The 25,840-nt window shown below is 62.8% G+C and overlaps 1 protein-coding gene across 3 annotated transcripts; it reads left to right on the forward strand.

Moving 5' to 3' along the window:
* Positions 1–11,062: 11,062 nt before the first annotated feature.
* On the forward strand, positions 11,063–24,546 carry KANK3 (KN motif and ankyrin repeat domains 3). 3 transcript variants are annotated; one of them, XM_054805417.1, is made up of 11 exons: positions 11,063–11,245; positions 17,536–17,610; positions 17,913–19,622; positions 19,865–19,964; positions 20,101–20,307; positions 20,865–20,952; positions 21,278–21,497; positions 21,841–21,983; positions 22,297–22,497; positions 22,588–22,686; positions 22,982–24,546. In XM_054805417.1, exons 2-11 carry the CDS (start codon positions 17,574–17,576, stop codon positions 23,036–23,038), a joined length of 2,862 nt encoding a protein of 953 aa, XP_054661392.1. In that variant the 5' UTR covers positions 11,063–11,245; positions 17,536–17,573; the 3' UTR covers positions 23,039–24,546. The 3 variants fall into 3 exon arrangements, with proteins under 3 accessions (XP_054661392.1, XP_054661391.1, XP_054661393.1); XM_054805416.1 differs by lacking the exon at positions 11,063–11,245 and adding an exon at positions 12,039–12,174; XM_054805418.1 differs by lacking the exon at positions 11,063–11,245 and adding an exon at positions 12,039–12,174 and having other exon boundaries at positions 22,985–24,546.
* Positions 24,547–25,840: the final 1,294 nt, after the last annotated feature.

Below are 25,840 nucleotides of genomic sequence, written 5' to 3' on the forward strand. Positions count from 1 at the left end.
CCTGCAGGAACTCCACGGGGTTTTGTAACCGTAGCAGCAGCTAAGTGATTTGACAGGTCTTTCGCATGATGTGGGGTGGCCAGTGACCGAGCAAAATGACGATGGGCTGGTGTGGAGCAGAGTGCAGCGAGCGGAGAGCAAGCACGCACCCGCCGAGGGCGGCATTTTCTGTGCCAGTGGCCATGGTGAAGCGTGCCAGACTTCACATTAACACAGCGATAAATGTCTGCAGGCACCTCAAACGAGGCAAAACCCCTCCTCTGCCCACTGGGAAGAAAAGGCAGCGGCTTACTCGGATTTCCTCTGAAAAAACACAACTCCAGACAAGCACACATTTGAAAAACGTGCATTTCCCAAAGGCATTTATCGAGCGTTTAGCACCCAAGCGCAGTTAAAGCCACGCACGGGGGGCACCAGTTCTTTGGAGAACAGCTATTACTCAACCACTTCACATCAAGCAGACGTGTGAATGCACTGTGAGATCGGGACTGGCTGCGGCATGCTTGGAGCAGCGTCTGCTGAGTCCCGGAGCCACGTGCTGGAGAAGATGGGCAGAGAGACCCGAGGCGCAGTGTCCCACGGCAACGCCGGGAGTGGAAATTCCTCAGGAGCTGAAGCTTGGGCTCACCAATGAGTTAGCAGCCAAAAAAAGGCCAGGCACGTTAGGTTCTTCTATCTAAAAAACGTTCCAGATGTTCATGGCTCTGCTTCGCGCTGTGCCGTGGCAACCAAGATCCCCCGAACACGGGGAATGCATGGTAAGAAGAGATGCGAGAGAGATCAGCTCTTTGTGGTTCGCACAAGCTCCTGCTCTTGTTTCTGAGCAGGAAAGCAGCAAATTTGGGGAGTTTTGTCAATGCTGCCCAGAGAAATTCTCGGCTTGGTTGGAGGCAGAGAAAATCAGCAGAAAAACTGTACGCAGCTGGGGTGGTAGCAACAGGCTGTGCTCAAAGAGGCGTCCTTGAGCTTCCTGATACCCTCCAGGGACCATCCCCACCTCCTGCCCCAGCTCCCAGGGTGGAGGCAGCATCCTTCACCCTCCCTCCTGCTATCTGAATCGCTCCTGGTTCATTAGGTGACACTTCCACGAGTCCTGGACTGAGGACTAGAGTTCCTGCAGCATTTCCCCGCTGCTAGAGAGAACTCGCATCAGAAAGCTCAGGTTGGGGTCAGTTCCTTCAGTCTTGGGAGAGACCCTTCCCCCAGGGTGTCAGGAAGGGGGGGTCACACTGGGGCAGGACCTGGGATGGGATGAGCAGCTCACACCAGGACACCAGGGATGCACCAGAGGTGGAAAATGCACCCGGTTCTTGGCAATATATGAATGGAAAGTCCAAGGTGGGCAATGTTAAAATGAAGTGTAATCTCCTGAGAAGCAGCCCCGACTGCCCAGAAGCTGCATCTGCCCGTGCAGGATCTCGGGGCTCGGGGGCTGCACAGAGGGATGACGTTCCTCACACAGCGCAGCCACGTCTGGCCTGGGGCAGAGCAGGACGTTGCCAAGGTTTTGCAAGCACAAGGCACGGGGGCAACCTTGGATGTACAGACCCGGTAAATCAAAGGCAAGTACCACTATCAACACCCGGTAGCGGCATCCCATACCAGTGCCAGGACCAGCACCAGGACCAACGCCAAATGCTCATCTCCAGCGCCAAGACCAAGACTAAGGATCAATACCCAGTACCATTCCCAGTACAAATACCCCATACCAGTACCAGTGCACAAGGCACCGGCGTCCCAGCTGTCAGTCCACCAAAAAAGTTTCTGGTTTGACCCATTCCCGCACAGACTTTCCCAGCTCCTCATCCCTGGTGAAGGAAAAGGAATAAATAAAATCCGTACTGCGGGGCGAGGGGCTGGGGCCGCGCTGGATTGGGGCATCCTCTGCAGGTGTCTCTGCTAGCAAAGAGCCACGAGAACTGCCATCCCCCAAACACCCCGGGGCCGGTCACGTCCTCCCACGCCTGCGCCGGCCGCCTGGCCGGGGTCTCCGGAGGAGACGAGCTCACGCAATAACCCTTCTTCCAGGCACTCGTGCGGTTGCCTTCAGAGCCTTATGAATATTGTAGCAAGGCCGTTCCTTTCATCTCTGCTTCCTTCCAGGGAGCCCCAAACCTTCTGCACATTTGTTTCCACCTCACTATTCCTCTTAATTATTTAAACTCGCCTTCCCAAAAGCGGAGCCCTTCCATTATCACTCCTTCCTCTGTGGCGCACGTGGAATTTGGGGACTTGCAAATCCACTCGATTTCTTTGCGTTCGTGCGAAGCGGCAGCTCTCCACGGGTTTCCCCTCCCTGCTCCCCTCCAGCCTGACCCCAAAGCAGGGCATCGGTGCTTTTCCACAGGGGTCCTGGATGCCGCGGTGTTTCCCGATGTGACTTTGATTATTGCCATTGCTCTTCTTGCTGCCGGTCCACAAGCGGCACGTAAGACACCGGAAAGATCCTTCACTGCTCTGTTGCCAGCATTCATCAAAGCTGAAAATACCTGCAAGGGCTCCCTGCAGGGTAGATCCTACCCCTCCCCCTCAAATGAGACATCCCCAATTAATTGCCTTTTAACTAGAGGGTAGGAATGCTGAGCCCAGCTCCCCAAATACTTGAAGTTAAAGCCTGGAGGCTCAAAAAGCTGTTGGAGAAAGGCAGTTTTCAGTAACATAGATACATAACAATACCTCCTCCCTCTACTTCTGAACGGTGGCAGCTGGGTTTGAGCATCGCCACACGTGCCCTTCCACCAGCACAGCCCCCCGGGGACACCCCTGTGCTGCCAGGATCTGGCCGTGGCTGAAAAGAGAGGGTTTTGGTGGAGCTCCGAGGGATGCTCACTGGACGTCAGAGCCGTGGGAGGGGGTGACTCAGCTGGGCTTGACGCATTTCAGTCTCCCATCGTGCCTGAACCTGCCGGCTGCTCGACAGTTGGGACTTTGCAGCCGGTTTCTTACGGCTGCCTTGGCCCTGCCCCTGTGCTGCACCGTGGCCAGGCGTGAGCGGCATGGTGGCCAGGCTGGTCGCTGGAGCAAGACACCCGCAGTCAATGCTTTTTCTTCCCATCCTCCTGCTATTTATGCGTTATTCTTTGGTTATCTCGTACCCTGCTAATGGTCTCTTGATTTGGCTCATCTCCTCCGAGGCCACCATGGGAGGGTTGGGGTGTGCACACCCCACTGGGGAGAACAAAGCGGGGTGAGGAGGTGCAGTGTGCGCAGTGACACCCGCCACCTCCACCAGCAGCGCGTTATTCCCGGTACTGCTGTTCATTTGTGCATTTACTGGCACAGAGCTGCAGGCTGGAAATGGGGTGGGGGAGGTCAGCACGGAGGGGCTGCCAGAGCCCGCAGCCTCTGACACCACCAGCAGCAGCACTGGAGCAGGGACACCCCGCTCTGAGCAGCTCCCGGCCCCATAACCCCCCAAAATACGCCAGCAGGAGCACATGCGACACCTCCAGGGCTGCGGCAGGAATATCCACCAGTCCCAGGGCGGACACCAGTACGTGCCACTGCAGCATCGCTGATCTGCGACCCAGTGACACCAGCCCCGCGGGATGTCTGTCCCTCCTCAGCCTCCTTGCTTACTTTGTGGCTGGTCCCCAGCAGCAGGACCCCCCGCACGTCGCGGCCGGGCCTGACGCTTGCCTCCACACGTCACTCCCTGAATTAATCATCAGCCTTGCTCTGCGCCAGGCTCCTTACTTAAAGAGATTTTTACACATCAAAAATTAACAGCGCTAAATGATTGATGGCTGGGCACCTCCACACTCTGGAGCAGGGCTCAGACAGCTCCAGCTTTGCTTTCCCCGAGGGCTGCCACGTGTCCTCGTCCCCGGGCATCTGCTCCGCTGCTTTGGGCATCATCTGGGGGAGAAAATCAGCATGGCAGTAACCCCCCCACCTCAAGGTGACCATTAGCTGGGTAGAGCTGCCATTCATCTGCTGGAGATGTTTTCGGTGGTGGAACACCCTCAGGGCCCAGGGCTGAGCCCGCCGTGACGGTCACCCGTGGGGAAGGGATGCTCTGCCCCTGCACGGACATGGGTGGCTGTTCGCTGGCCCCACGTGTGCACGGCAAAACACACGGTGCAGAACGGTGTTGCAGGCTCTGGAGCGGAAGATGCAGTTTGTCCTTCCTGTCACCATCCCACTAGCCATGAAGAGGTCTTGCCCTCACCCCCTGGCAGGGCCTGGCTGCCTCCTGCCCCCGCTCACCCGCCTCCAGCACCCACCCCATGCGCTCGCTTCCAGCACCCAACCCTCTCACCCGCCTCCAGCACCCACCTCAGGCTCCCATCCTATACACGCACCCCCTCACCACCTGCAGCACCCACCCTCTCACCCATCCCACACCCCCACCTCAGGCACCTACCCCCAACACCCACCCACCCACACCTCCAGCACCCACCTAAGCCCCCCCAAGCCCCCAGCCCCAGCCCCCACCCCATGCACCCAGCCCCCACCTATGCACCCACCCTCAGCACCCCCGAGCCCTCCCGAGCCCCCCGCAGCCCGGTCCCCCCGTGTCCCGTCCCGTCCCGTCCCCCCCCCGGCGGCGCGGCGGTTCCCGGGGCGTCACCGCCCCCTCCCGGTCGGCCCGACCCGGTGCCGCGGGCAGCAGCCGCCTGCGCGGGAGCCCGGAGCCCTGCGGAGCCCCCAGCAGCCGCCCCCCGGGAGCGGGGAGGGGGCGAGGGGACGCGGGTGATGGGTGGGGGCGGCTTCGGGGTTGCACCGCCGGAGCTGCGAGCGCAGGGTCACCGCCACCCTGTCACCCCATCGCCCGTCACCCAGTCACCCCCATCACCCCATTGCCCCATCACCTCGTCACCCCGTCGCCCCATCACCCTGTCACCCCATCACCTCGTCACCCCGTCGCCCCATCACCCCATCGCCCCATCACCCCGTCACCCCATCACCCCATCACCCCATCGCCCCATCACCCCGTCACCCCATCACCTCGTCACCCCGTCGCCCCCATCACCCCATCGCCCCATCACCCCGTCACCCCATCACCTCGTCACCCCGTCGCCCCATCACCCTGTCACCCCATCACCTTGTCACCCCGTCGCCCCATCACCCCATCGCCCCATCACCCCGTCACCCCATCACCCCATCACCCCATCGCCCCATCACCCCGTCACCCCATCACCTCGTCACCCCGTCGCCCCATCACGGCTGCTCCCGCTACCTGCCGCAACCTTCTCCCAAAGCCTCCCCCCCCCTCTGGCCCCAGCCCCAGGGGTTCACGCTGGGCAGGACCCCGATGTGCCGTCCACCTCACCAGTGAGCCCGACACCTCTTCCTGCGGCCCCCCAACCCCGGCTCTGCCGTGGAGCACTGCTCCCCACCCCAGGTCCCCCCGCCGCCGCCTCTGCTCCCCTCTGCCCTGGGCCCAGGCGTGGTGAAACGTGGGGCTCGGGGCCCTTCGCCGCCCCGTGGTGTTGCTGTCCTGCTCAGGTCTGCGCCAGCTGCGGCTCTGCTGCTCAGCAAGGCTTTTGCTCCCCGTGTCCTGAAAGCCACATCAATTTGGGGAACTCTTTCTCAGCTTCATGCCCCCTCACGTGACTTTGGTGCGGGTCCGCACCCAGAGCTTGTGTGGCATCGCCCAAACACACGTGAATCGTTAACAAATGTCTCTCGTTTCGGGTGTTTACCCTTCCTGGGTGCCAGCACTGCCAGGTGTCCCACACTCAGGGGAACACACGTCTGGAGAGCACCCATGGGTGCTGCTCCACCTGGAGCAGTGCCGGGAGGGCCAGAGCAGCACCCCTGCTGCCCGCGGTGCTCAGCCCGGCAGCCCCTGGGTGCTGGTAGCGCTGCGGGTGCTCCCCTGCCCCATGTCCTGTGGCTGCGGAGCTGGGCCCTGCCGTCCCTCTTGTCCCGCACGCAGGTCCTGCACACCCTGCTGCTCCCCATGTCCGCACGGAGCTCTCCCTGTCCCCGCAGCGCAGGTGGCATGGGCCAGCAGGTTAGGAGGTTCCAACTTCACCATGCATCATCTGCAGAAAAACCTCCCGTAGATCGGCCACCTTCTAGCTTCTCGCTTGCCAGCAAAGAAAAAACCAGCTGGGTGCCAGCAGCAGGGCCGTTTCCTTCGCCGTGGTAGCCAGGATGCCTTGGCTCCCTGACGGAGGAGGTTGGCCAGGAGGGAGCTCTCGGAGGTGGTGGCGATGGTGCAATACTGGGGGAACCTGTTTCTGTCTGGTGAACGGAGTGGGAAGTTCTCAGCAGAGACTCCGGAGCAGAAAGCAACGGCTGGGGGGAGGATCCAGGCTCCACACCAGCCCACAGCGGGGAAGGAGCGGGAAAGCTCATCTCCTTGGCCCCGCTCTGCTGTCGCCGACTCAATGGCCCGATTGTACGCTGGGACCAGATGCGCCGCTTCGGGCGGTGGCACAGAAAGGCTTTTCTGCTGCCTTCAATGGCAGATCTATGCTGTTCCCGCCGGGAAGGTCCCGCTGCACCGCCCCGGCCCTCGCCAGATCCCCAGCGGCCGGGAACCTGCCGGCTGCAGGGCGCCGGGCAGAGAAGGACGCTCTGTGTGCCGAGACACACGCGGCCTTTCTCGGTTTCGCTGGAAATGTCAAAACGGAGTCGGATGCCGTCAGCCCGAGGGCTCTGAGGCGGGGAGGGGGAGCAGAGAGCTGGAAATGGATGGAAATAACTCCCCATAAGAGACTGAGAGTTTGGTTTGCTGGTGGCTGTGGCAGGGCAGAAGGGCATCCGCTGGGCAGGACGTTCCCTCTTTGTCCTAAGGACTTGGCTGGCATCTCTTCTGGGTGCTAGAGGCCAGAGAGCCCAGAAGAAGGAGGTATTTTGGGGCTGGGTTGTCCCCCTGGTGCACACCCATCCCTGTCCTGCTCTGCAGAGTGAAGGGACGAGCTGGAAATGGGTGGCTGAGGCTGAGCCCACGTCACTCACCAGGTGATGGGGACATCCGTGTCCCCGTGAAGGCCAACGTCCTCCCCTCTAGCCAAGAGCTGAGGATTTCAGAGCCGAGCCGAGGATTTTGGAGCTGTGTCGGGACTGCTGCTCCTGTGAAAGAGCACTTCGCACGGGGACGGGGCAGCAGCCTGGAGTCCATCCTGCTGCGGGACCAACCCTGAGGTCGCATGAATTCACGGGAGCAGATGTCCTCCCTGTCCCCTTCCCTTAGTGACCCCCTTTGGGGAGAATCCGTGTGGGAACTTGTTTTCAAAACACATGTTGCAACCCGCCAGCTACGGATGGACATAGGGATACAGCCCAGATGCCCCAAAAGAAAAATGTCCATTTTTAAGGAGGGCTGAGTTTAAGGCAAGGCCACAGCTACTCAAGGCACCCCATGCTGCAAACCCTCTGGGCGCAGCATGACCCGGGTACCTGGGAAGTCTCAGACCTTGGAGCATCCCGCCGGTGGCTCCTACCGACCGTTGGGGAGTGTTTATGGCCACGTAAAGGCAGGAAACTGCCGGCCGGTGGGGCATGTCCCCCCCCCCAGGTGCTGCTGGTGGGGCTGGCCTGCGGCCAAAGCAAATCTGGGCTGCGGAAAGCCCGCACAGCGTTCTCCCCAGCCCTGATAAGGCTGACCTGCAAACGCAGCCACAAAAAAAAAAAAAAGCCATCCCGGCTTTCCCCGGGCTGGTTGGGTGCTGTGCCAAGCGCGCAAAATATTGCCCGAGATAAAAGCCTGTGCTCGCTGTGCCGCACGGGCACGGAACGTCACCTGCGGCCAGCTAGATCAGAGGGGACATGGGAGAGGGGACAGGGGACAAGGGCACCCTGCGCCTGGGTGAGGGCTGGTCTTGCAGGGCCATGCTGGGGATGAGGGCGCACACGGTGTCACACCCCTCGGCGGGCCGTAGGAGGGGCTGGCGTGGAGCAGGAGGTCCCCAGGGAGTGGGTGACGTTGCAGGTGTTCTGTATTTGATGCAGCTGCCACAGCGCAGCCCTAAATCAGGTTCGTGGGAATCCCCAGGAGGTGGTGGGGTGGTGGGAGATGGCAAGGGGGAAGGCTGTTGGTGGGGGGTCTGTGGGGCGGCTGTCCTGCTGTCAGGGTACGGCTTCCCCCAATGGCTTCATCCTCCGCCATCAGCCCCTTCCCCGCCAGCCCGGCGGGGTCTGAGCCCAGTGGGGGTGTCCGGCAGCCCCTTGAGGACCCTTCCCCAGGTCCTGTCAGCCCGCTCACAGCTGGAGAGCTGGGGAAGCTGCTCCTGCTCCGCTCTCGAGTCCTTTGTTCTGCTGCAGCATCCTGGGGAGGAAGGATCCGAGCGGAGAGGACACGAGAGGAAACGAGCTTCCTGCCTGCTCCCAAACCTGCAGGCAGAAAACAAGGACATCCTGCTGCGGCCGAGCTGGGCAGGGACAGCCGAGCCTGCCGGGAGGGAAGCGTGCTGGGCTGATTTATTTATGTAGCGTGGAGGCGTTCACACCGCTTTCCTACAGGGACTGTGCCAGGAAAAGCCCCGGCCAGGCTTTGCCCGTGGGTCTCACGCCGTGCCCGGCCTGGCCAGCCAGTTCGCTGGGCCATGGAGGGGCCGATGGAGCCGGGAGCCGGGCTCGGGCAGGGGTGGTGGAGCTGGAGCAAGCGGAGATGAACTCAGGCAGCCAGGAAACGGCTGGAACACGCCCCACCGGCGGCTTTTCCAGGTGCACCCTGAGCACGCACAGCTTCTCCCAGCCGTGGGCCACCACCAGCCGGCCCTGGACACCCAGGGTCCCAGAGGACCGAGATGCTCAGGGCTTTGGGAGCCTGCTGCCCATGGAGGGGACCAGAGTGCCCAAGGGTTTGGGGATCCCACTGCCCAGGGAGCGAACGGACCCGTCCAGAGATGCAGCGAGCGGGACAGCTCGTGCTGCAGCACACAGGGCTGCAGCCCTTCCCCGCCGGCATCTCCAGCAGCGTTTCTCAGACTTTCAGCATCCAAGGGCCGCCTGAATGAGACAGGATGACAGCAAAAGCTTGCTCACAGCCAGCTGAAAGCCTGGCCAAGCTTTGTGTGTTTTCTCGTGTGCTGACACCACTCGATTTCTGTGCTGCGTGCGGAGGGACATGGACGCAGCCTGTTCTGTCAGTCTGCGGCCACTTCCAGCGCCGGGGGACAGAGCCCCGGCACGCTGCGGAGGAGCGCCCTGCCGCGCTGGTGCATGACACAACACATGTACACACACGCACACACGTACTCCATTTCCGACTGCCCCGATGGGAAAACTGAGGCACAATCACATGCACAGTCCCGGTCAGGCTGGCAGAGAGCAAACGGTTTGGGTTCATGGGGAAAGCCATTTTTTGAGATCCTCTTCTGGACCAAAAAAAACCTTTTTAATGTTTCTGATGAATTGAAAACTCATCAGGTCCTGGAGCTTTTTGTTCAGATGGATGCTCCCAAGGAGGGTCAGGGCCAGTTTCCCTGGCCAGCGCAAGATCCAGGCCCGGGGACAGCCTTGCCAGGCGCTGCCATGATGCCATGAAAGTCTGCAGAGCCCCAGACAGCTGAACCAAAAATCCATTGGGTTTGGGTAAAACTGCCCCTACAACAGCACCAAGAGCCTGGCTAGCCCTCCTCACCACTCCATGCAGGGCGATGAGAGAGATGCTGAACACAGGAGCTCAGTCACAGGCGGTGGCAATCCCTGATCCTTACCTGTGCCCTTACTGGGGCTGAGCATCCGGCTGTCTTTCACCCACCTGAACATCCGCAACCTCACGGTTGCACCTTTACTAACTCGAAGCTCAGCACACGCGCGTGTGCAGCAGGAAGGGCGGCAGGCGCTGACGTTTGCCTCCAAGCCTGGGTTTAGATGCAGCTGCCGGCCCGGGCAGGCGGGTGCCACAGCTCAAACCGGTCCTGGGTCGGCGTCCCTGGCCTGGGGTGAAGCCACTGCGTCGTCCAACAGCCGAGACTTGGGAAGCGCTTTTATCCGTGCACCTCCCAGGTGCAGTTGTGATTTACATGGGGTTGAAACACCGACCGGCCCTTTGCGACTCCTCTGGCCGTGTCTTCGTATTTGAGCTTTGCAGGGTTTCCGCAGAAAACTGCGAATGTTAGGAATAAGAGCTGCCCCTTGAGTTTAAATCTTCCCGGTCACCAGAGTTTAAAGCCAGAGGAGTCTGATGCGCGCAGGGAACAACTCAACACCTCTTGTTCAAAGGCTGCTGTTGAGGTTTAGCCTGGAAATATCTCTGAGCTGCCACAGTTCTGTGCCCCAGCACCAAATTTAGGCAGCCCCAGGGTTGTATTTCCTCGGAGGCGCTGGGTGGTTCGAGGTCCCCCCGCTGTTCCACAGCGCTGCCCCGGTGCCGGGATGCAGTAGTCGCGTGGGCAAGGTCTGGCACCTGCAGGGTGTCACCTGGGGTGACATCGCTTTCCCAAGCTCTTCTTTCCCCAGCTTCTCCTTTACGAGGGTTTTTCCTACCTTCGCAAGGAGGAAACAAGAAATGCTGTTTGGTGATGGGTGACGTTTTCCCGGATGTCCAAGAGCAGGAGGGAGAGACGTGGACGTGGGCCCTTCGTGGAGCTCTTAGCCAGGACACGGGGCACGAGCTCTGCGGAACAGCCGGCGAGCAGACGCTGGTGGGACTTCACTCATCGCACCAGACTTCACCTTTCCAGATTGGGATGGAGAAGGCAAGCCGCACAGCTACGGAGGACCCAAACGATTTCTTTGCCAAGCAGTCAGTGAATCGACAAGATCGGTGCTATTCTAGACCTGCTTTGGAGACAGAACGAGGGCATGAAATCACCAAGTTCATTACCACAGGATGCCGGAGAGGCCAAGTATGTAAATGGGTTGGAGAGGGACGAGGTCTGTCGGTGGAGGTAGATCCATTAGGGCTATTAAGGTACTTCCGTCCGGATGCAAACCCTTTCTCAGGAAGTCCCCAAGCTGCCAGCCGGCAGCTGGGAGGGATGCCGGGAAGCACATCTTGTTTCTCCTGCTCTTCCCGTAGTAGCGTTACAGAGGAGCTGGACGTGGAAAAATACCCGGGAGGTTCAGCAGCTGAAAAGGAAAGAAAAAGAAGCAAAAATCCTTGCTGAGGGTTTCAGCGCTGAAAGGGGTTGGAGCAGTTAGTGAGGGCGAGTGTCAAGGTGTGAAACTGCCAGGGGTCCCTGCGGGATGGAGGACGGCCCAGACCTCGGCAGCTGAGCGACCGGCGCGTGAAGCAGGCAGGGAAGAAAGCTGGCAAGAAAAGGAGACAAACAGCCGGCTGCTGGGACAAGGGAGGGCTGCCAAAAACCCAGCGGGGCCAGGCCCGGGGAGCCCAGCCAGGGTGAGCAGCACAGGGCTCCCAGCCATGGGTGGGACGAGGGCAGGCGGCGAGCGAGGCCGGGGGGGGCAGGCAGGCTGGGGAGGGGGTGGCTGTGCTGGGGGGGAGGACGGCGGGGCAGGGAGCTGGACCCCAGCCACCCGCAGGCCCCCGGCCCGCAGCAGTGTTGAGCTTAGGGCAGGGGATACCCCAGTGCCGGAGTGACGTGGGCAGGGGACCCCCCTTTCTCCAGGGTGACCGTCCCTGAGGTGAGCAGGGTAGGGATGTCCCCAGGGTGACTGGAGCAGGGGCACCCCATCCCCAGGCGTAACCAGGACAGGGGACCCCGAGCCCTGGGGTGATCGGGGCAGGGGATCCCCATCCCCAGGGGTAACCAGGACAGGGGCTCCCCCATCCCCAAGGTGATCGGGGCAGCGGATACCCCATCCCTGGGGTGTTTGGGGCAGGGGACACCCCCCTTCCTGGGCTGAGTGGGACAAAGGACACCCCTTCCCCAGGGTAACGAGGGATGGGGACCCCCGGGGTGGCCAGGGCAGGGGACCCCCCCTTTCCTGGCCTCACCGGGACACCCCTTCCCCCCGGGTGACCGGGACGGAGGATATCCCACCCCGGGGGGCCACGGGGACAGGGACCCCCCCTCCCCCGACGGAGAGGGGGCCGGTGGGGACCCCCGTGCCAGGGGTGAGCGGGGATCCCGCCGGGGCTGAGCGGCCCGGGGGCGGTGCCCGGCCCGGCCGGGGCCCGGGGGCGATCCCCGCCCGCCCCCGCCCCGCCCCGGCCCGCTCCCGCCCGGCCCCGCTGCCGGCCCGCCCTCGGCCCGGGGCTGCGGCGGGCAGCGCTGCCCGGCGCCGCGGTGCAGCCTAGAGCCGCCGGGCCCGGGACGGCGGCCCCGCGCTGGGGCCCGGCTGCAGCCCAGACGCCCGGCCGGCAAGGTGAGGGGCGGCGGGGACGGGCCGGCGGGGTCCGGCCGGCAGCGGCGGCTCCGGCAGCGGCGGCGGGGCGGGGGCTCGTCCCGGCGGCGGAGGCGCCCCGCAGGGCCCCCGGAGCCGCCGCCCGGGGCCGCCGAGGGGCCGCTCCGGAGCCTCCGTGGCCGCGCCGGGACCGTGGCGGGGTGGGGCGGCCCCGGCATCCCCCGCATCCCCCGCCTCGGGGGCTCGGCCCGGGCGGCAGCGGGAGCCGGAGCCGGAGCGCGGCTTCTGCCCGCACCCGGAGGTGCCGGGACCGCGGCCGTCGGGGCCAGGCTGGGCCGCCCACCCCGGCTGGCGGGAGCGGGGAGTCCCCGGGGGGGTCTCCTGGGCTGGGGGCGGGCGCCCCGACGTGCGGGGTGCTGGGGGTGCTGGAGGCTCCCCGGGGTGCTGGGGAACTGTTGGAGCTGGGGGTGCTGTGGAGCAGCCACGGGTACAGGGGACCCACAGGGCTGGGGGTACTGCAGGCTCCGGGGGGCACTGGGGACTTACAGGGTTGGGGGTGCTGTGGGCACCCTGGGGACCCGCAGGGCACCCTGGGCTCCTGCAGGCCCCTTTGGGCTGCTGGAGGGCACATGGGGTGCTGCGGGGATTGGGGTGCTCCCTGCGTGCTCACGGGGAACCCGCGGTGGGGCTGTGCCCAGCACTGTGCATGTACCCCGACTGTGCCTCTGCACCCTAGGTATAAATTTAACCATTTTGTCCCCGAGCACCTCCTTGCAGCAGGGCGATCGCAGGCCGTTGGGGGTCCTTGCCGACCTTGCGTGTTGCCACCAGCCTCGAGGGAATCGGGGAGGTGTTGGACGAAAGTGCTGGTGGGCAGCTCCAGCGAGGGTGCGGGACAAGTGGTAGATGTTTTCTAGTGGAGATATAGGAGCCTTGTAGAGCTGTAGGTGTGACGGGGCACGTAGAGCTGATCCCCGTGTGAGTACATCTGCGTACAGACTGTGTGCCTGTTGTCCAGGTGTTGTGTGAGCTCGGGGAGGTCCCCGAGGTGCTGGAGCAGGTGCAGAGCCCAAGCAGCCCCCGCAGCCTCCCGACCAACCGGGCTGACGATGACGACGACTCCAGAAATAACAGCCCAACCCTGAAATTAGGCTGTTGAGAAGATGGAAGCATTTCCCTTTCCCTCCCTGGGTCACTGCCGTTACACCCACCCGCACGGAATCCGTCTCCTCTGGGAGCGGTCCCAGCCTGGATGGATGCCGTGGCCAAGGTGGCCTGGGCGAGCGGGAGCAGGGACAGCGGGTGGCACAGAGCTCGTGCCATCCTGTACAGCCCCGGGGCAGGGGATGGGACGGGTGGTCGGGAGGCTGGGATGAGCCCTGGACACCTCCCGTCCACACCCAGCCTTGCAGCGCTGGCGGATGACACTGCAGGGGATGGGCATGCGTGACGGCTGGCTCCATGCGAGGAGCCCGAATCCCGGCAGGTTGCTGGCAGCGGAGGAAGCTGTGTGCTCGGTGGTTTCCCTTTAACTTTGGAACAGCCTCAGCACCGAGCTTTGGGGCTTATCGCCTGCGTGCAGCTTCGAGGGAAGCGTGCCTGGCCGAGATAAATCAAGTCGCGCTGGCCAGGGCTGCTCTGGACTCTGTTCTTCTCACATTCCTCATGACCTCAGTGTTTTGGCTCAGGAGGAGAGCCGGGGAGAGCCCTCCCCGTGTCCGGCCCTGGCCATGCCGGTGGAGTGGCCCGGGCTGCGCGGCCGAGCTGGGACGGGGGCTGCCCCGCTTGCGCCCCTGGCGAGGGAAAGGGCCCAGAGGAGTCCAGAGCTTTAAAAATAGCCCCCCCAGGCCTGCCCCCTGCCAGCCTGGGGGCTTGGGGACCCAGAGGGGGGATCACCCCATGGATGACAAGGCCGGGGCTCCCAGGGGACTGGCTGGGACCGGGGCATGGGTGCCGGATGGTACGTTGAGCCATGCCGAGGTGCCCAGGCTCTGCCCCCGGCTTTTTATTGTACTTGAGCGGAGCAGCTCCAGTTTTGGCCCCAAATTTTCTGTGTTGGCATCGGTACGACGCCAAGAGGGGAAAATAGAGATGCGAGCCCGGGGCAAAGCGTAGCTGTGCCTCTGCGGGGACGATTGGGTCCCTGCGCATACTCCTCCTCCTCCTCCTCTCGGTGCCCAGTTTCCCCAGAGGTGCTTCGCTTTGTACCACCCCGCTTTTCTGTGGAAACACCAGGACTAGAAACAACACTTTTAATTTCTTCTGAAGGAAGCGGGGAGGTCTAATTGCAGCCTTCCAGTACCTGAAGGGGCCTACAGGAAAGCTGGTGAGGGACTGTTCCTCAGGGAGTGACAGGACATGGGGTAATGGGTTTAAGCTAAAAGTGTAGGTTTAGATTAGATGTTAGAAAGAAATTCTTTACTGTTAGAGTGGTGAGGCACTGGAACAGGTTGCCCAGAGAGGTTGTGGAGGCCCCATCCCTGGCAGTGTTCAAGGCCAGGCTGGATGGGGCTTTGGGCAACCTGGGCTAGTGGAGGGTGTCCCTGCCCATGGCAGGGGGGTGGAACTGGGTGGGCTGTGGGGTCCCTTCCCACCCAAACCAGACTGGGGTTCTGTGATCGTGTGGAGTCCTTTACCTCCTGCCCCCGGGGGTCCCTATGCCCAGCCCCAGCAGCACCGAGCCCCGGTGCCCAGGGGAGCGGCCAAAGCTACCGAAAATCAGCCTTTGGCACCAAAGTGGCCAGAACGGTCTTCCCCGTCGGGACTTCAGCCCAGGTGGAGAGCGGCTTCTCTTTGAACCAGTGCCGCGGTGATGGCGGCCGGCTGGGGACAAGGCTGGCTTTGTGCGGCCGGGCTCAGCAGGTGCCGGCAGTGGCTGGGCCGTGGGTGTGGGGACTTAACCCTCTCGCTGCTGCTGTGCACCGGGGCCGGCTGCCTCCATTGCTCGTCCTTGCCAGCTCAAGTCCAGCCTGCCACTCGCCTTGCCGCCCGGCTCAGCCCACCAGCAGCCCAGGGGCAGTTTGCACATCATGGGGAGCTGGCGGCAGCGGGGTTTGCACCTTGGGGGAACTCGTTGAGGTTTACACATCGCGAGGTCCCCTGGGCCATTTGCACGTGGTTGGGAGCCTGCAGGTCCATCGCCTGGTCTGGCCCCTTGTTTTGGAGCTGAGTGAAGGCAGAAGCTGCTGCCCTGGGTCCAGCCCATCCCATCAGACCAAAAGTAGTGGGGGCCAAGAGCCGTGAGGGATCTGCGGGAAGATCTTCCCGGCTTTGAGGATGGTTGGTGCAGCCACACGGTCGACAGCAGCTGCTGGTGTTGGCTGAAGGGGCAGAGCGAGGTGACGGGGGGACGAGCAGTGTGTCCCTGGGTCAGCGGAGGGGACTGCGGGGCAGCGCTGGCAGAAAGGGCACCTTTGCGGCAAACGGGAGGAGCGGTGCGGGAGACCTCCCGGCAGAGGCGGCTTTTCCTGGCGCGGCCCCAGGCGGGACAATACCCGGCCGGGTGGCGGAAGGGAGCTGCCGGCCGCTTCCCCTGAGGAAACGCACCCGCTGGCTCTGGCTCCTGTTGCTCTCCCTCCTCCTCCCGTTTGATTTACAGCGTGCGCAGAGCCCGGCAGAAAGTTTGTCCTGGCCCTGGTGCTGTTTAATTACCTGCAGCGAGGGCACGGGGCCGTGCGGAGGAGGAAGCTGGCCGCTTCCCGGGGTGGGAGGGATTAGATGAGGTGGAGGATGTGCAGACCCTTTCAGGCATGAAGCCAGCAGCATGGGAATGGGGTGCCAGCATGGAGCTGGGATGCTCCCAAGGGAGGTGGAAGGGGTGCTGGCACAAAGCTGGGATGCTCCCAAGGGAGGTGGAAGTTGGGATGTGCGTTGGCTGTGGGTGGGTTGGTAGAGGAGTGGGAGAGCCCCAGGATCCAGCCCGGTGACTGATGGGAAGCGTCTCGTCCCTGCCCGGCTGGACTCAACCCCTCGACCCTGTGCACTGGGGCTGGCGGTGGGAGGCTGCCGCATCGCCCAGGTGCCGGCCTGAGCCTGGCCCGGCGCTGCCTGTGCCACGGCTGCTCCTCCGGCTTCTGGCAGTTGCATGGTGAGGGCGAGCCGCGGGCTGGCAACCGCAGTGGCACGTCCGGAGGTGGGGAGCGGCAGGCGGCATCGTCGTGGGCAGCAGGTGCGAGCCAGGGGCCAGCGCGTTGTCTCCAGGCTGGGCCATGCAATGGGGCGGCAACAGCATCTCTGCTAGAAAAGTCTGGATCCTCTGGTCGTCACGGGCAGGGGATTTGGGGATGGATGCAGGTGTTTCTCCGCAGCCAAGGCCGGCTCCTGCGCCCTTCTCTGGGCAGCACCGAGCCTCGGCTCCCCTTAGGGCTCTGTCTGAGCTGCCTTTCCTCTGCGGCTTGCCTCCTCCCCTGCTCGCTTCTGGAAATAGCCCAGTGCCAAATGCTTTGCCCACCAACAGCTGCACAGCCCCAGGGCCACCGTGTCCCTGCCGCGCAGGGACCGCACGGGTCCCTGGAGGGTGATGCCATCGGCGCCAGCGGGTGCTCCTGGGGTGCTGTTTGCCCCCATCTCGCTCCCACCTGGGCCCCTGCACCCAGATGCTGCCAGATGTTGCAGCAGGTCCCAGCTCAACGCTCACAGCTGGCGGGTCCCCCAGCTCACCCGTGGACCGCAGCCGCATCTGGCTGGCTCTCCTCCAGTGCGCCCATGCCTGGCTCCTGGGAAAACCGGGCTCCCGTTTCATTCCCCCCCACCCCACCTCCTGCCATGCCTTGTCCTGCGTTATCAACAAGGACAAGCAGCCAGGTCCCTCCTGGGGGTCACCGGCCCTCGAGACACCCCCGAGGTGGGGGCGGGCAGCACAGGGCACCCCGGCCACGCTCAGCCCGGGCGCTGAAGACGGACATCACACCCAGCGACTGATGGGTGCTGGCAGCTGCCTGCGGTCACATGGCTTTGCAAAACATCGATTCCCTTTATCCAAAGCAAACTTCTCTGCTGAGAATCGCACCCGTAAAGGCTGTAGTCTCTTCTTTTTTTCCAGCCCGCTCCCCTAGGGTGGCTGAGCTCTGACTCATGACTCTGCACCCTCGGAGCTGGCAGCGCCGCGGGCCGTCCCAGCCCAGGCTGCAAAGCATTCCTTAAATGTACAAACAATCCCCGGCCTCGGCCTCGGAGGCAGCGCCGCGCTCGCCTGCCTGGCAGCCGGCTCGAGCTTCAGCCCCACGGCGCCAGGGCTGGAGGGAGGCGAGGGGGGCCCTGCGGATGGCGGGGGGTGGCCGTGGGCTGCTCCCCGGGTGGGGGGGCAGTGGTTTGCGGCTGTGTGGGGCTCACCGGCCCCCGATTTGCAGGGGTTTGCCAGACGTGGCCCCGTTGTTGTTGCAGGTTGATGGTCCCCTGGTTGGTGGCATCCCGGGGAGAAGATGGCTCAGCCCGCACCCCTGAACCAGAACCTCCCAGGTAAAGGGACCGGGGTCGTCACTGGGCAGGGACAGTGGAAGAAGCATGAGGGGAGTGGCAGGGCTGAACTGTCCCGTCCTGATGGGTTTCCTCACCCCAGCACCGACACCGGCATAGAGCGGGTGCCCTGTGACACCCGACAGCACAGAGGGTGCCGGGGACGGGCCATGCACCGGGACCAGTGCCAGCAGCATCGCGGTGGGGAGAGGGGGCTGCAGGCTGCAAATCCCAGTATAACCCAGTTGGAAAAGCCTTCCTGTCTCCACCAGGACCCTGCCTAACCAGCCCTGCTCCTCTTGCAGATCTTGGGGGCCCGTTCTTGTACCGGGACCAGGATGATGGGGAGAAGAGCTCGTATTCAGTGGAAACCCCCTACGGCTTCCTCCTGGACCTGGATTTCCTGAAATACGTCGATGACATTCAAAGTGGCCAAACGCTCAAGAAAGTGCCGCTGCCTCGCAGGGCAAAAGGGGCCCGGCAGCCGCCCAGCGCTCTGCGCAGCCCCAGCAGCCACGCCAGCGCCTGGACCTCCACCGAGTCCCTCACCTCCACGACCAGCGAGGAGGGCAGGACTGCGCTGCTGCTGTCCCCGCACGGCCGGGCACCCCTGGAGCCCCCGAGCAAGCCAACCTCCCACCCTGTCTCGCCACCAGTGCGGCTGCTCCCGCCTCCCACCCGTAAGTGCCTTGTGCGAAACCCGCGGGTGGAGAAGACCTTGCTGGAGACAAGCAGGAGGCTGGAGCAGGAGCAGGGCCATTTGCAGGATACGGGTGGTCCCTCCCGCCGTGGCCCGTCGGGTGCCCCGAGTCAGCCGCCCCCCTGGGTGCTGGTGGGCACCGAGGGCCAGGCGGGCTGGGGACGGGCGAGCCCTGGCAGCTCGGGGCGCAGCACGCCGGCGGCGGGGCTCAGCGCTGCCCCACTGCAGCACGTGCGGGAGCAGATGGCTGCAGCTCTGCGGCAGCTCCGGGACCTGGAGGAGCAGGTGAAAACCATCCCCCTCCTGGAGACACAGATCTGTGAGCTGAAGAGGGAGAAGGCGAAGCTGATGGAGAAGCTGTCAGCAGAGCCTCGCGAGGCTTTCGGCCACCCCCCTGGCTCTGAGGCGGTGGGAGCTGGCGAGGAGCCACCCCAAGCGGGGCCGGAGAGTGAAGCGGAGCCGGCAAAGGGGCGCGCAAGCAAGATCGCGGAGCTAAGGAAGCTGACGGAGAAGCTGGCCGTGCCGGAGCGGGGTGCCAGGGCATGGCCGTGCAGGAGCCCCAGGGCTGCCGAGAGGCCGTGCCGCTCTGTGGCAGTGGGTGAGGACCGAGCCATGACCGACGCCATCTTCTACTACCGGTCGCAGCAGGAGGGCGGTGATGCGCCGGATGGCGTGGCGAGGGAGCGCAGGGATGCGGCTGTCTGGGTGCTGGAGTCCTCGCTGGGGCTGGCCAGCGAGGCGGAGCAGGAGCTGGAGCTGCTGCAGCAGACAGTGGGGCACCAGAAGGAGGTGATCGCCCTGATGGAGGGGCACCTGCGGGAGGCCACGCGGGAGCTAGAGGAGCTGCGGCTGGAGGTGTGCGCCCGCCGGCCCCGTGGGCGGGCGGACAAGGAGGTGACGGCCAAGCCGCAGGTGGCCGAGGTGCTGGTGGAGGCGGCAGTGGTGACACAGAGCCGGGCAGCTGGTGACCCCCCAGAGACGACAGAGGCAGGCGTGGAGTGCTGCCCGCTGACCGCCTGCGTCGGGGTGAGCTGCCGCCCCGAGGGGCGGGACGTGGCGGTCGGCCCCGATGCGGCCACCAAGTGCGAAGACAAGGGCAGCCAGACCGACGTGGGCAGCGCCATCCCGGTGGGCGAGGAGACGGAGCCCCGGGTGGGTGATGCCCGATGCAGCCCCTCGGCGCAGGGCGCAGGAGCAATGGCGGGGACGTGCCAGGGTAGCCCAGCCCTGGGGGCAGACGCGCCAGAGACGACGCACAGCGGCCGGGACCCATCCCCGGCACAGGATGGCGGAGCTGCCCCGAGTCCTGCGGCCGGTGAGTTGGCGCTGGGGATGACACCAGGGTCTGGGTTGGGACGTTCCTGTGGGAAGGGAGAGGGTGGCCGCGTTGGGGACAGCGCCTGCAGGGCCAACGCTACCTGTGTCACAGCAGCTGCCTGCACTCTGCCCACGTCCCTCCCATGCCTGCCCTGCAGTCTGGCAGGTTTGGGGAGCCTGGGCAGCCCCGCAGGGAGGTTCCTGCTCACTGGCCCCTGACACCCGTCTCTCTACCCCCAGGAGCCCTGAAGTCCATCATGAAGAAGCGAGACGGTCCCCCCCGGAGCGAGGCCGAGGGCAGCAAGAAGAGCCTGCAGTTTGTGGGCGTGCTGAACGGGGAGTACGTGCCAAGGGACTCCTGCCACCCCCCTGGGCCAGCCCCAGCCCCGGGCATCCCCATCCTGGGCAATGTGGGGGCCTGGAGGGGACCCGCTGGGGACCTGCACGTTGCCACTGAGCATCCTCCCTCCGTGCAGGTATGAGAGCACATCCAGTGAGGAGGAAGAGGAGGAGGAAGAGGGAGACAGCTCCTCCGAGAAGGCTTCAGCCGACAGCTCCGACAGCGAGGAGCAGGGGGACACTGAAACCTCGGACGAGGAGGCCAGGGAAGGCGAGCGTGATCCAGGACGGGAGCGCGAGGGGGACTGTGTGACGCTACCGGAGCCCCCCGAGGTGAAGGAGAAGTAAGTGCTGACAAGGAAGGCTCCCTTGCCCCACACGGCTGGGAGCCACGGGCTAGCACCGGCCCTGCCGACTCGGTGCGTCTGCCCGGGCTTTAGTGCAGCTGATGGGAAAAACACATTCAGCTCCTGCAGAAACCATTCGGTAGGAAAAAAAAATCCTTTTAGCTTCTTGGGTTTCCTAAGGAAAGGATGAGGCTGAGGCCCCAGATGCCTCTTTGCTGGAGAAGATAGTTTGGAGGGGGAAGAAAAAAACAAACCCAAACAAACCAACAGCTCTTAATGGCATTTTTCAACAAAAGGAAGAAAAAAATGACCTAAAAATGGGTGAATCGTGCCTCAGCATGCCTGTGCAAGGCTTGGTTCAGCTGGGGTTTGCAGAGGCTGAAGCTGCCAGGGTGCAACCCCTGGGCTGGACATGGCACCATGAGAAGCTCATGGAGGTTCGCAGGCATCCGGGAGAGGAGAACCTCCACGGGGGAAATCGGGGTGCCCCTGGCCGGTGCGGTTTTGGTGGGGCACCGCAGCCCGCACCACAGCTGTCCTTCTCCTCTCCCCAGGTTCGAGCTGAGCCCCCGGATGCGGGAGGCCTGCCTCATCGTCAAGACCCACCTGGGCCACCCCGGTGCCACCAAGAGCAAAGAGGTGGTGAGTGGGGTGCTGCGGGTGGGACAGCTCACCCAGCTCCTGCCGGGGTGCCCCCGGGGATGGGCTCAGCACCTTCCCCCCAAAACACAGCCCTTTGCTCCAGGCTTTGTCCTAGGTACCCCCAAACCCGCGTGGACTTGGCTTGGGCCATCCCAATGTGGTTTTGGAGTTTCAGGGTCCTGCCTTCACGCAGTTTCCTCTGGAGTGGGATTTCTGCTCCCCGCTGGGGCCGGCAGCAGTGGGGGGAATGTGGGGGGGGGGTGGGGCTATGCAGAGGCTCGGAGGGAGCCGTGGCCCCTGGCTCAGCCCCACTTGCCGCCCGCAGCTCGCCAGCAGCAGCCTGGTCCTGCAGGAGTGGTTCCGTCTATCCAGCCAGAAGTCGTCCGTCCCCGATACGGTCGCCAACCACCTCCTGGCCTTTGCCGAGGTCTCACCGACGCTCCTGGCTCACGTGGTGAACCTGGCAGATGGGAATGGCAACACAGCCCTGCACTACAGCGTCTCCCACTCCAACTTCCACATCGTGCGGCTGCTGCTGGACACGGGTCGGTGCCCCCCCCCCCCCCGAAAGATCCCCCTGCCACCGTCCCACTCTGTACCCTGGGTCACATCCTGGGTGTGCCCATGGGGGAAAGGCGCTGGCAGTGCAGGGAGAGCTGCCCTGGGCTGTGTCCGTGCAGAGGTGGAGGGTTTGGGCAGCCACCCCAGCCCTTTGGGAGCCCAGATTTGATGGGGGAGGGGGGAACCCGTCAGCAGGTCTGTGCCCATGGGGGCAGTGGGATGGCTCGCAGAACCCCAGGCAGGATGGGAGCCAGGCACATGGCTCGATCTGTGCCTCCCACCAGCCCCACAGCACCCTGAACCCCCCCCGCTCTGCCATCTCCACAGGGGTCTGTAACGTGGACCACCAGAACAAAGCTGGCTACACAGCTCTCATGCTGGCAGCGCTGGCGGCCGTCGAGCAGGAAGACGACATGAACGTGGTCAGGAGGCTCTTCAGCATGGGCAATGTCAACGCCAAGGCCAGCCAGGTTGGTGTGGGCTGGGGGCCACCGCATCCTGACCCTCTCCCCCCAACCCCAAGCAACTGCCAAGACCCCACTCAGCTCCTCCAAATGGCTCCAAAATCTGGAGGGGCCGGTACATGGGGAGGGCATCTCATTAGGAGCTCCTTCTGCCTGGGATCGGGGCTCTCAGGTCTCAGCCACACCTCATCTCCGGCCAGGGAGGTGCTTGGAGACCGCGTGGGCACTGGGGAGGGCAGCGGTCCCTCCCCAGGACGGTGGGAAAAGGGGGTGGCACAGCTGGGGCAGGAGCAGCCCGGCAGCGTCCCTTGCCTCGCAGGCTGGCCAGACGGCGCTGATGCTGGCCGTCAGCCACGGCCGGCAGGAGATGGTGGAAGCCCTGCTCGCCTGCGGAGCCGACGTGAACCTGCAGGACGAGGAGGGCTCGACTGCGCTGATGTGCGCCTGCGAGCACGGCCGCGTGGAGACCGTGAAGCTGCTGCTGGCTCAGCCCACCTGCAACATCTCCATCGTGGACAGCGTAAGCCTCTGCCACTGGGGCCTGGGCACACGCACCCACCCTGCGTCCCATCCCCAGACCTCTTCCCAACTGCTCTCCCTTCCTTTTTAGGATGGTAACAACGCCGTCGCCATCGCGCTGGAGGCCGGCCACAGCACCATCGCCATGCTCCTCTACGCCCACCTCAATGGCACGAAGGCGCAGCTGCCCGTGAGTACCGCAGCCCCCTCCGGCTCCTGCCACCTGCCCTGTCCCGCACAAGGGCCACGGAGGCGGCACCGCGCCACCAGCTGAGCTGCACAGTTGGCAGGTGGCCCCGTGGGAGGGGACAGGGCTGTGACACACGTGATGCTCCCCAGAAAGGGGCTGCAGGGGCGAGAGCAGAGCGTCCCAGGTGCCGCACACTCGGTGCATCCTCAGCAGCAGGGAACCAGCCTGGCCGGCCGTGACTTGGAGTCACTGGAGGGGTCTCTGGTGACGTTCTGTGACTCTGCTCTCTCTGCAGCAGGGGACATCACCGACAGCCGTGAAGAGCCCTGGAAGCCCAAATAAACCAAATTAGAGCGACCTTCGGGGCCAGCCATGTGCCAGCCGGCCACCATCAGCGCTAGGCTGTAATTTATGTCCCCTCTCCCGCCACTCCCCGGCTGCAGATGCTTTCATCCCGTCACTAGAGCTGGCGCCGTCCCTGGGCCTCACTAGCCCGTCTCCGCTGCTGGGAGCGGCCCACGCACGGCCACCTCACTCTACCAGGTGACAGAGGAGCCATCCAGTGACCTGGAGGCAGGAAACACAGCGAGCAGAAGCCATCCCCATCCCCTCTGCTCCCCACCACAACCGCTGGAGCCGCACCAGCAGCCTGGAGCCCTCTGCAAGTCGCTTCCTCACCAGAACAGCAGAAAACAAACCCAGCAGAAATAGCACCCGGTTTCCACTCTCTCAGTCAGCTCCCGGAGGAAGGCAGCGGAGCCAGCGACGGGGAGCAGGGCTGTGGGAGGCTCCTGGACCCTGCTGCGTGGTGCTGGTGGGGAAGTGCTTGGCAGGGAGTCCTGCACAGCGACGGGAGAGAGGACACAACCCAGCTGGTTAACGCTGCCTTGGCCGCAGGCTGGGAGCATTTCCAGACTGAAATACTTGCCCTTCTTTTTGTGGCATTTCCTTTCCTGGCTGAAATCTGAATTTTTTTTTTCTAGCACATGCACACAAAGCAAAAAAATTATATTGCTTATTCAAAGGATGGGGTTCAACGTGAAATTACTTGATTTGCTCAACAGGAGCAAAACAGGGCCCTCAGGGCTGCAGCCAGGCTGACAGAAGGGGGCCGAGAGCCATGAAACACATTTAGAGACCGAGACTGCCCAGCCGATACCCCACGTAGGGAGCAGGGACCTTCTCCCAAGGGAAAGATAGCAATTACCTCCTAAACATTTCCCAATTTAACCAGTCTCACAGCCACTGTCTGTGAAGGCAACCAGAGCCCGCAACCGGGTCCCTCTCTGCCCACTTTCCTTCGCAAAAGGGAGGAGAGCAGCCGAGGGTAGCTCCAGGAAGAAAACAGATCAGCAGGAAGAGCTCAGAGAGTGCGTAGGGCCCACGAAGATGGATGTGTATGTTGGAGGACGTGTGTGTGTCTGTGCGAGCGTGTGTGCACCAGGTGGGGTGGGAACAGACGAAGGACTAAGGACTGGGAGGAAGAGGAGGCTTTTGCACGTGAAGCCGGCTCCGCTCTCTGAATCCTTCACAAAGGTAACGCGTGATTGCAGCCCCCATTTCTGCTCCTCAGCCCAGCTCCCCCGCATCGCTCCTGTCCCCGCAGGCCTGGTCTGAGCCGTACTGGAAGCTGGGAAACGCTCCCCAGGACGCTTGTTCTGGGCAACACGCTGCTGTCCTCGCAGTGGGCCTGTTTCAGCTTTGCACTGAAGTTAACATACGATGCTCACACTGCTCTGTATGTATTCCGTACTCACTGCTTTGGTCTCACAGGTTTGTTTACTGATATTTTAATACTGATGTTTATTTTTAAGATATAAATAAAATTTAAAGTAAAATTATTTTGAAATATTACAGTGACCATCAGCAGTCTCCCGCCTCCGTGTCTGGCTCAAGCTAAAACCCCCAGAGCAGCTCCAGCCAAGGGACAGCGCGGCACAGCCCTCGCCCTGAGCGGCTGCCCGCACAGTTCAATTCGTTCCCTCCATCAGCCTGGTGTTCTTCCAGCTGAACCGTCCCCGCCGGGTACCATGGCATCTTCTGGCCTGTTGGACTTCACAGGACCAAGTGGGACGCTGGGACCAGACGCAGCCCTTTGCCACCCCACCTCACGCTGGTGCTCTGACAGCTAGCTGCGTTACTAAAGGGCAATCATCAGAATGAGAGCGGAGACGCAAATTCGCCTCCCTCCTCATGTGGCCAAAGGCCATGCTGACCCACGGGGATATTCGGGAAGGGCTACAGCTGCTCTGAGCCACCCCCACTACAAGTTTACCGACCACAGCTGATGCCTCCTGTCCCAGTCACTCAGCACAGTCAGGGCTGGCAGCTGCCGGAGCAAATGCTCTTTGGTCATTGCTAAAGCTGAGTGAGGAACAAACTGCAGCCAGAGAAGTGAACTCTGAGGTAGACTTCTTGCACCCGTAGCTCTGCACAGAAATCAGGGAAGCATGGACTCACCCAATGCTCTGAAACTGAACCACCACCAAAGAATCAAGAACTAGATCACGCAATAGCATGAACACATGTTCACAGGGGCTTTCTCCAGAGCACAAAATCCACCTCAGGCCGCTCACGAGCTGACCAGGGCACAACCAGCACCCGCAGGAGGGAAAAAACTCACAAACTCTCTTTCAACTCCAGCCCTCACAGCAATCCTCGCTATTGCCTAAGCTCAGCAATTTGAACATCTGTTCCAGAAGCGCTCTCCTCCACTTTAGGATACCCAAACCCTCATCCCACCTGCCACCAAGTGCCTTAATCAAATGCAGGGCATTGGAGGACAAAAAACACTCCCACCAGAGACCACAGGATCAGGAGCTGCAGACCCAGCTCAGTTCAAACACACCACAAACCGGTATTTATTACCAGATGAAAAATACCAGTACTTAAAAACCAGCCCTTGAACTGTGACAGTCTTCAGGCTCATTCCTAATCCTTTCAGCCTTACTTTTACTTTATGTAGTAGCCTAAACCAATAAACCTTTCTAGGTGATTGTGTGATAGAAAAGAAAGCCCAGATAGAAAATAAGCAAGACTGATTTACTAACTCCTCTAAGGGGGGAGAGACAAGCACTCACTCTCTGTGGGTGACTGCCAGGAAAGGGAGCAAGTAGGTGTATTTATAGCAGCACTTACAGAACAGCTTACTGAG

Source organism: Grus americana, chromosome 28 (genome assembly GCF_028858705.1).
Source record: "Grus americana isolate bGruAme1 chromosome 28, bGruAme1.mat, whole genome shotgun sequence".
Classification (NCBI taxonomy): Eukaryota; Metazoa; Chordata; class Aves; order Gruiformes; family Gruidae; genus Grus; species Grus americana.

Bases quoted from the DNA above. Each gene is read 5' to 3' on its own strand.
- KANK3 (XM_054805417.1), top strand. From the start codon at position 17,574: ATGGCTCAGCCCGCACCCCTGAACCAGAACCTCCCAG. The intron at 17,611-17,912 runs GTAAAGGGACCG...CTCCTCTTGCAG, and splicing joins CCTGAACCAGAACCTCCCAG to ATCTTGGGGGCCCGTTCTTG. The intron at 22,498-22,587 runs GTAAGCCTCTGC...CTTCCTTTTTAG, and splicing joins ACATCTCCATCGTGGACAGC to GATGGTAACAACGCCGTCGC.